The sequence below is a fragment of the Zerene cesonia genome, chromosome 7 (assembly GCF_012273895.1).
Source record: "Zerene cesonia ecotype Mississippi chromosome 7, Zerene_cesonia_1.1, whole genome shotgun sequence".
Lineage (NCBI taxonomy): Eukaryota > Metazoa > Arthropoda > Insecta > Lepidoptera > Pieridae > Zerene > Zerene cesonia.
This window is the reverse complement of record NC_052108.1, coordinates 2,367,733-2,378,095: the sequence shown is the minus strand read 5'-3', so window position 1 is coordinate 2,378,095 and position 10,363 is coordinate 2,367,733. Positions and strand designations below refer to the sequence as shown.

The following is a 10,363-nucleotide window of genomic DNA, read 5'->3' as shown; positions in this document are numbered from 1 at the left end:
AAACAAGGTTGACGAGTCACGAGATTGAGCGAAACGAACGAACATGATAAACTAAAATAAATAGTATCAAAGCGAAGTCAAAGTCAGCACACTTACTTACAGGAGAAAAAAAAATCACTTCGACTCTGACGTTCACTCTTATCCGATAACAAGTTGCTTATCTATGTACAATACTTAATCTACACTGACTCGATAACTCACTGCCGAAGACTGATCACAAGTATTCAGGTATATGTCTCTCGTGTTTATGTAAATTCGTTGAACTGTGCTAGAGCCGTTTTCACCCTGTAACAAAAATTCAGTTAATACTATATGATAGGTACATTATTATAGATGATTTGTTAATATGGACTATTACAATCTATTTACTATTCGAAGATATTTGATCTTTATACTGCGTATTTTTTATGTTATAGTTGGCCGAGGAGAAGATGGGTCGCTAATGTTAAGCGTGGAGAACCGCCCATGAATATTTGCAGGTAAATAGATTGTTGGAGTGGATAAAGGAAAGGACTGGGACAAGTGAGGGCTTCCGGCACCCCCGCTCACCGAACCAAACACAGTAGCATGCTACTATTTCCGTCCGATCTTCTGTGGGGGTGTTTTTTTTTTTTATGTTACAGTCGGCAATGGAGCTGGTGGGACGCCTGATGGTAAGCGCTACCACCGCCCATGAACATTTGGAGAGGCGTAAGGTCTGCAAAGGACCTTATGCCTCTACAAATTGATTGATTGATGAAGGATTACCGACTTTTTGGGAAGGGATTTAGAAAGGATTGGCGATAGGAATAAAGGAAAGGACTGGGAAGGGTAAGGAAAAGGATATGGGCCTCCGGCTCCCCCACTCACCGAACGAAACACAGCAGAATGCTATTTCACGCCGGTCTTCTGTGGGGGTGTGGTACTTCCCCGGTGCGAGCTGGCCCAATTCGTGCCGAAGAGTGCTCGACGCCCACACTAGATTGAAGAAAAGCCTTTTCTCAGGTTTGTGCCGCAAACTAACACGCAGGTAATTGTATATACGTATTGAAGATGCGGGATGCGAAGTGTACAGGGTGTCGAACTGGGTGTACGACGCGAGGTGTACAGCACGCGAGGTGTACAGCACGCGAGGTGTACAGCACGCGAGGTGTACAGCACGCGAGGTGTACAGCGCGCGAGGTGTACAGCACGCGAGGTGTACAGCGCGCGAGGTGTACAGCGCGCGAGGTGTACAGCACGCGAGGTGTACAGCGCGCGAGGTGTAGAGCACGCGAAGTGTGCAGCACGCGAGGTGCACAGCAGGCGAGGTGCACAGCAGGCGAGGTGTGCAGCAGGCGAGGTGCGCAGCAGGCAGGTGTACGCACTTGTCGTGCAGGTGCGCGGCGTCCTGGCGCTGGCGCAGCAGCTTGAGCGCGCGCAGCACGCCGAGGTCGGCGAGGCGCGCCTGGCGCGCGGCGCAGCCCGCCTCGCCGCGCCACACCAGGTTGCCGGCCACGAACAGCGCCGCCTCCTGCAGCTTGCTCTCCGGGTGCGCCTGCGACACCACCGCCTCACATATATGACACGCTCACGAAACTCCCAATCCCTCCATCGAACTATTACAAACAACTAGACCCACAATCGCGCTCAAAAATTATCCAAGGCAAATCTGTGCCTATGCATCTATAAGGCAGAGTTATCATTCAATTGAGTTTCCACCGCACTTTGAATACAGTCCCGTGCAATGACAATGACAAAGTGTATAGTGAAAAACGGGCCAAATAACGGCATATCTTGTCGTATGTCACGGCATTTAAATAAACAAAATTATTTAAAATTACATTTTTCATCACTTTTCTAAATGCCTCTCCCGCAAAATCGGTTAAATTGGATACCAAATATTTTGCAGTCACAAACATTTCCACACAAAAGTATAGATATAAATACAAAAAAAAATCCCTCACCAGGTAATCCACCAGTTTCCTCAGCACATCTTCATTGGCCATAATGAGATCTTTAGCTTTCTCCCCATCTCCAATATTCCCAAGGATACAAAGCGCCTGCTCTTTTACTTCCGCCGGATACGAACCTTCCAACACTACTATCACTGCCTAGAAAGAAAAATAAACATTGAAGAAATAATAATAAGAAATGAGTAGTATGTAAAAGATATTTAATTGACAACGGTAAGTAACAGTAACATAAAGTTATATCTATTTATTGATCACTGATATTATAAGACAAGTTATATATTGCTATTTTACATTATTTATTATTTCATGGCATGAAAATAGAAAATAATCTGGTAAAAAATATATCTGAATGCAGAAATAACTAACCTCAATATATTTAATTTTTAGTTCTATAGCATCGAAATGCTTTTCAAAATTTCTCAACCTCAATTTATGTTTATTTTCATATACATTGCTTGTTTGAAACCAATTTAACCAAGAATTACGAAGGTTCTCAATTCAATTTTAATCTACACTCGAGGTTCTTACTTTACGAATAGAAAAACCTTCCTAATTTTGATCATACACCTACTAAACTGCAACAAAAACCTTACAAAATTTCCACCACACATACACACACACGCACGCGCACGCACGCACGCACGCACGCACGCACGCACGCACGCACGCGCGCACGCACACGCACCTGCATGACCTGCGAGGAGTACTCGCCCATGATGGCGTCGATGTGCTGGCGCGTGGAGAGCAGGTTGCGCAGCAGCCCGAGCGTCTTCATGATGACGCGCGTGTCGCCGTCGCCGAGCAGACGGAACATCTGCTCCGTGCCTAAACAGCATAATATTCGTTGCTTTACTTTTTGTTCCGCCTAGAATTGAGACACACAAATTTAATGTTTTTCTTTTATGCTTTTTTTTACTTATAATGAAAATGAAGAGTGATGTGATATGACTTGGATTTTTATCGCATTGAAACGCTTCATAAATGATTTTTTTTTCCTATCCCGCCTTTTTTCTATTCCGCATTTTTTACATTCTTTAAAAAAAACTGATATTGTGGTGACGTTTTACATTAAGGCAGAAAGTGGTGCCTATGCCATTATTTTGGCCAGATCAAAATAAGTCAGTAATTGCAGTAAACTATATTTTCAATCTTCACCAGCAGAGAAAAAAATTAGTCCTGTGCGTATGAATGACCAATTCAATTCGCACTTGCGATATTTTAGAATGATACGCTTTTTAAATAAAAATATAAATGAAAATCTCAACATTTAAAAAAAAAGCAAAAACATGGGTACTGTGATTTGTTTTTCTGGTTTTGATTAAAATAAAAAAGTAAATAGCTTTAAATTTAAAATGTTCTCAACAATGTTATCTAGGGAATTAGCAAGCAAAATAAGTTAATTTCTTAAATAAGTTCATATATTTAATATTCGTATGTTTAATAGGTTCAAGTTTAATTTGAATATTATATAATACAAATGAACAACCAAATATGCACAAAGTGTTGCTAGTAATAAATATAAATATATACCTGAAAGGCCATATTCATTAACGCCCATATTCCATTCAGTCTCAACGCTGCTTCCGGCCTCTTTGTTAGACTACAAAGCATCTCTACGGCTCCTACAAATATACAAAAAACACAATCAAACTATCTTGTTTTCCTATTTATAAAAGGAGATATACTTTAGCAACAGGAATTGCGACTTGGATATGAGTTCGAAGGAACTAAAGACAAATTTTTAATATATTTTTTACATCCCTGAAAGAGTAGCGATAATCCTTATATCTTCATTGGTTTTTACTTCCATGCTTATAAATTGTTTAAAATCTATTGAAACGGTGGTAAAGTTGGCCATTTTTAAATTAATTAATGTTAAAAAAAAAAATTGCTGTACAACATATCGTTCGATCGTTCCATCGCATTTACCCATATAAAGCGTTAGTGTAGTGAACCTTGATCTAACATGGGCTCCTTGGCCGGCGAGAACTCGAGCAGCAGGTTGCAGAGAGTGGACGAGCCGACGGTCAGCAGCTCGGTGCCGGGCGCGTCGTTCAGCAGCTGCATCAGCGGCCGCCATACGGCGTGGTCCTGGTGGCAAACACGTCATTTATGGTTCATAAATTAAAGACTCCTAACGGATTTTAAACGCGATTTATTCATTATATTTTTTAAGATGGCGTTTTGAACACTGTACAGCGAGGGTGATAACGGGGAGATTAAAATCCGTTTAAAAGTGTTTGATTTCTAAATTTATAATACTCGCGTAAAATCCAACACAAGACAATACTAATTTATGGTATTAGTAAAAAGTACTATAAAAACGAGCTATATATGTTGATATGGTCCTGAGATACTCAAAGTGTGGTAATAGTATTCTTATACTTCGTTATTCTTATAACGAACGGAATAAAAAAGGAAATATATTCGCAGTTCACTTCGCATAAAACAAAATTTCATTACATTTTTTTAAACTAAGAAACCTACGTTCAAGTACTAAATATGTTAAAAATTCAAATGTATTGCATATTAATGAAATGAATTTATATTTATATATAGTTTATGAGTTATTTATTTTCATACAATATCTATGTTAACATATCGCATTTTGCAAAAATAAAAAAAATAAACTCACTTGAAATGTAGTTCTAAGTTGTTGAACGGATCTTGAGAGAGAATGCAGACAGCGCACCGCAGCTAGCCTTACCTGTACAAATAATTACACTATTTAAAGTGTTATAACATAATATATATAATGCTTATATAATCATATTTATATATTTTATTTCTATTTATGACACAGCACCACACAGTTCAAATCATAACGTAAGTATATAATATTTATAAATCAATTGCTAACTTAAAGGTACACTACTAATCAATACAATTTAAACCATTCTCGAATCGACCTTAATAAACACTAAGAAATTCATAAAAATCCATCCAGCCTGTACCGTTGTTCGTCAATCCTCTTGAATTCAGTGACGGATAAACACACGCACAAAAGTATTAGTAATAACAAGCGGTCCGCCCCGGCTTTGCCCGTGGTACATATATGGGCTCTCTCCTCCGCCCTCCTCAATTTATGGGCTACCAGTAGTTCCTAAGATTAGCGCGTTCAAACAAACAAACAAACAAAATCTTAAACCTTATAATATTAGCATAGATTAAATAAAAAGCAATAAACCACTCACAGACGGCTCCGGGTTGTTCATGCCGTTGACGACGTGCACCATCAGGCCGTGCGTCTCGATGATCCGCTTGCGTATGTCCTCGTCGTTGGCGCCGAGCGACGCGAAGCACTTGAAGGCGCCCTGCTTGGCCGCCGCCGACGGGCACGTCACTATGTCCGCCAGCGAGCTCATCAGGTGGTTCGATATGGCCGCCAGCCTCTGGAGCGACGTGTCCACCTGGTGGTGGAGTTCGAGAGTCTTATGTCTTGTGGTTCAGATATATCGATTTTACATATATGTCGGATGGTTTGGACGCGCCTAGATTAGCCGCCGACCACGGGCAAGTAACTATGTCGGCCAGCGAGCTCATCAGGTGGTTCGATATGGCCGCCAGCGTCTGGAGCGACGTGTCCACCTGGTGGTGGGGTTCGAGAGTCTTATGTCTTGTGGTTCAGATATATCGATTATACATATATGTCGGATGGTTAGAACCCGTCCTGATTGGCCGCCGCCCACAGGCAAGTTACTATGTCGCTTTCAGCCTCTGGATGGACGTGTCTAACCGGTGGAGGGGTTGTGGGTCGCAATTAATTCTTGATAGTTCTAGATACTTCTATATGATTCTAGACATAAGAGTCTTGTGGTTCAAATATATCGATTATACATATATGTCGGATGGTTTGGACGCGCCCAGATTAGCCGCCGCCCACAGGCAAGTTACTATGTCGACCAGCGAGCTCGTCAGGTGGATTGATAAGGATTTTAAGAATGTTGACTTTGAATCTGGATGATGCGTAAAATTATAATATGGAAATGTAATTTAACATCTGAAATGTTCTTAACCTACTGCAACCAACAAACCTACAATTGACAGAAGTTTGAAGTGTTTATCTAAATTAACATCATTAATAGTTGTTGGCAGAATATCAGCGTCAGGGTCCTATTGACTCTAGACATTTATGCTGAGCCAAGACCCTTTTTAAGAACACAGTGCACATTTCTCTCCATCCTGTTTTTTCCTCTGTATGTTAAATTTTTCATTGTTTAATTGTCTTATTTTGTAATTGTCATGTATTTAATGTATTCTTTTAATAAACTTTTTATCTATTTATCTATCTATCCAATAGCTTTTTTGTAAATTTGTATTTATGTTAAGCTTTTATTTAAAAAAACAAAAGCTAAACATAAACACAAACTCAAAAACTACTTAACCAATTTAAATAGTATGAACTGATATTACTACTTTAAAGTTAATCGTAAAATCAGATGCAAATAACCAACAATTACGATTCAATTAAAATAAATTAAAGCGCATTATATAGACCGCTACATAAAGGAAAACGGTCATTGACACACGAACGCATGCAAAGGAAATGCAATACTGACGTAAACATCGTAAATGCGAACATACCTCAGCCAAATACGCCAAAGTTTCGGCGGCGGTGGCCCTTATGTCTTCTGGCATATCTTTAGTGCACAAGCGAGCTAGACATGGCAACGCTCCAAATACTACCCTGTAATATATACACTGTTATATTTATATAGTACAAAAACGTACTTAAACTACGTCAAGATTTCTTGAAAAAAATTTTTTTTTTAAGTTAAAGAGGAATGAAAATATAGTTATCAATATACACCACAATAAATTTCAACCTTATTCACATGATTTAAAGTCGGATTTACAAAACAGGTTTACAATCAGCACTTTTTTTTTGTCGCTAATTGTGTATCTAGTTGTTATTAATTTTGCGATTAGGAATGAATTATAGTTCGTTTTTATTTTATACTAGAGAAAAATACTGAGTTATTTTTCATTGATGTGGGAGTCGAGCACGCTTCCGCATGAATTGGGCCAGTAGTAGTACCACACTCACAGAAACCCAGCGTGAAATAATAAACTAGCTCCATTGCCGACTACGACATTAAAAAATGTATGTATATATATTTATATATTTTTTTTTTATAAATATTTATTGTGAAATAATATTGCCAAGGTTGATCATCGAAACCATAATTTGTTAAGAGATAATAAAAACCACTTAAAAATAAATGGTATGTGTTTAATACGGAATACTTTCAAGGTTTGTCTCTTTATTGTGATAGTCCTTTAGATTAAAATAGTCAAACAGTATAGCAAACCATAATCTTTAAACCATTTTGTTATATTTTAGTTGAGATATTTTCTCTACACTTTATTTTCTTTCAATAAAATAAACTTGTCATATCAATACCAAATCCATCATACCAAAGGGATTTAGCATTAAGGTTACACTAATTGAGTGAAAAACAATATACCTGTTGTCATCAGCGGTCAAAGCTCCAGCTCTATGGATAAAAGTGAGACATCGTGCAGCACCCATCGCTACTGGAAGTGGTTTATCCCTCGAAACTAGAAGAGTTAATAGTTCTGGGATTGTTTTATCTCCGTATCTGAAATACATAATAATTTAAATTAATATTATAATTAATCCCTTGATAAATAAATATTTGAGAAATTTTGAAAGAATAAAAAAAATTTGATCACGAGGCAGGATTCGAACCTGCGTATCTTGCCTAACCGTAGCAACGCCTAGCCTCTCGGCCACCCGTGATCCTGCCACAGTAATCAAATTTTTTCTATTCTTTCAAAATTTCTCATTTATAATGCATTTCAATGCTATAAAACTAAAAATTAAATTTAATAAATATTTATTAATATATCCTCCTTAACTTGTCATAAGCCATTTGCATGAGAAATTTATTTTTAAATGTGTAAATCTCTACAACTTCTACTTTGCAAACATATTCTTATGAAATATTAGGTATTAGAAATCGCGAATGGTATAAACCAAGATTATGAAAATCATTGTTACATAAATAATTGCTTATTGTGTTGGCCAATGTTTTCCGAGCTTTTATTTCAAATTTAATCACAGCACACACTGAAAGAGTATTCAACCAATTTATTTCTTTTTTAATTATTTATATTATAACTACACTACTTGAAAACCAAAGGATTGTTATAGTTGTCACAAATAATATTATAATTATTTTAAAATAACTGTATACTATATTAACTATATTAATTATATGTAACTGTATAAATTATATGTAAAGATTATTATTAATACAGTGTAATACAAACCAATAAGAACAAAATATCTTTTCACCTGGTATTCAAAGCAACTTGTGACACATTAGCGTTCTCAAAACACATTGCGGCTAGCAAGTCCAGCGCTGGCAGCACCCTTGCTATTGGAGGTGCAGTAACCCCTTTGGGAGCTAATAATGTGGCAACAGCTGAACACGCTCCAGCTGCACATAGTGCCTCCTGCTCTATGGGCCCTCCACACCATATTGATAGGATGCGTACAACACAAGCTCGGGATGTTGGTGATCCCTCTTTGGCTATTTCTGAGAACCAACATTTTTGATTCAAATAAATGCATTATTTTAGGAAATTTCTACACAAAATATTATGCTCATTTTGAAGTTGCTATTTCATAGTAATGTGTTACTATTCTAAAGATTGCTGACAGATTGGAGTAACATAGTAATAATGACTTGACAAACATTTTGATATAGTATTCTCTTGTTCTAAATCGGGGTTCGAGACCGGGCGAGCGTGCAGGAAATAAATTGATTTTTCAATTTATCTGCACATGTAGATAACATTACCACTGCTTAAAACGGTAAAGGAAAACATCGTGAGGAAACTGCCATGTCCGAGAATCGAAAGTTCGACGACATGTGACATCTGCCAACCCGCACTTGGCCAGCGTGGTGGATTATGGCCTGAACCCTCATAGGAGGTCTGTGTCCCAGCAGTGGGTACATACATGGGCTGATGATGATGATGATGATGATTCTCTTGTTCGATTTAGTGTGAGTATTATACATTTAGAAACATAAAAGTAAAGTGTTTGAAACATCAGGGTAAAAATGTAATAAATAACTCACATTTGTAATCTTAAAGGTCTTAATTACCACACATACAGATATTACAGCAATTCACAAAAGAAAGATTACAAGGTCTTTCAAATTTAGGAGCAGCATGCTGCATGGGTTATTTTACATTTTTAAATTGATATTATTGTACAGTTTAATAATAATATTGACATAAATTACCCATTGCATTACATGTAAATAAAATACATAAGGACATATTTCAAATGATATTTTATATAAGGTTTACTTACGGGTAAACCTTGTCAAAAGTATCATCTCCGCAGGCACTGAAGATATTGGTGCTGGTGGATTCAAGAATATACTCCTTAATGCACAAAGACATGCTTCAGCTAACTTTGTTCCTATTGGTACTTCTCTAAGTAAATCCACTATGGTTACAGCGGCACCTTGCTCTACTAATGCTGTGACATTCTCTGGAGTACCTTTTGCTAGTGAACCTTTATAAATAATAAATAATAGCATTATAATCATCAGTTTAAAAAAACACTTTCAATGAGATATTAAAGAACAAAGTGCAAAATATAGAAACATGATATCTCATAGCTTTATAGTTAAAATAATTTTGAGCAATGTTTACAAAACCATTTGACTGTTATGAAAATAAGCCAATCCATCCAAAAATATCTCACAACTCAAATGATTTCAAAATTTGTCATTGAACATAATTATATATAAATAAAAGAATAGTTACCAACTGTAATAGTGGCCTCTAATCTAATATTAGGATCCCAATGATTTTCAGACATCAACTGCAACAACCGAGGTACAATCCCTTGTTGAATGACGGAGCTTTTCTGACGATTACTACCAATGACTGAATTTTTTAGTGCAATGAGAGCATCCAAAATCTTCATATCTTCGATAGAATATAATTCGTCTATATAAGAACGGGAACTTTCGATATCCTTTTGACAAACAGTAGAGGTTAGAGCATTTCGAAATCGTTTATAAAATTTTTTCCACATTTTGAATTTCATTCAAATTACTTACCATAAAAATAGTGAAATGCTGCATGGTTTATTATTTCTCCGCAGTTATGTTGTTAAAAATATCGTCAGAAATAGATCGTAAAACGAATACACTATCGCTGTCACTTTAACCTTCAATCACTTCAACGGACTAATCAACTTCAGCCTTCAGACAACTGAAAGTACCTATAATTATTGTCAAAGTCACTTGCACGCTGACATTACACATTATTTTTAAATAGATACAAAATATATTTAGTAGGTCTTTGTCTATGACAAAGCACAGACCTAGTAAAAGAAGTGAATTAGAAACCGACCACGTACGTACCTACTAAAGTTA

The 10,363-nt window shown here is 37.1% G+C and overlaps 1 protein-coding gene across 1 annotated transcript; it reads right to left on the bottom strand.

Annotated features, from left to right (window-relative positions):
- Nucleotides 1-6: 6 nt before the first annotated feature.
- On the bottom strand, nucleotides 7-10,202 carry LOC119840809 (armadillo repeat-containing protein 8-like). Its single transcript, XM_038367565.1, has 14 exons — nucleotides 10,046-10,202; nucleotides 9,747-9,960; nucleotides 9,286-9,492; nucleotides 8,257-8,500; nucleotides 7,403-7,537; nucleotides 6,519-6,621; nucleotides 5,129-5,344; nucleotides 4,570-4,641; nucleotides 3,890-4,025; nucleotides 3,465-3,556; nucleotides 2,620-2,799; nucleotides 1,926-2,072; nucleotides 1,347-1,516; nucleotides 7-285 (listed from the first exon to the last, which is right to left on the bottom strand). Exons 1-14 carry the CDS (start codon nucleotides 10,067-10,069, stop codon nucleotides 246-248), a joined length of 1,980 nt encoding a protein of 659 aa, XP_038223493.1. The 5' UTR covers nucleotides 10,070-10,202; the 3' UTR covers nucleotides 7-245.
- Between the last annotated feature and the right edge of the window lie 161 nt (nucleotides 10,203-10,363).

Bases quoted from the DNA above. Each gene is read 5' to 3' on its own strand.
- LOC119840809 (XM_038367565.1), bottom strand. From the start codon at position 10,069: ATGCAGCATTTCACTATTTTTATG. The intron at 5,345-6,518 runs GTATGTTCGCAT...CTCCACCACCAG, and splicing joins CTTTGGCGTATTTGGCTGAG to GTGGACACGTCGCTCCAGAG. The intron at 1,517-1,925 runs GTGAGGGATTTT...GTGGTGTCGCAG, and splicing joins GGAAACTGGTGGATTACCTG to GCGCACCCGGAGAGCAAGCT.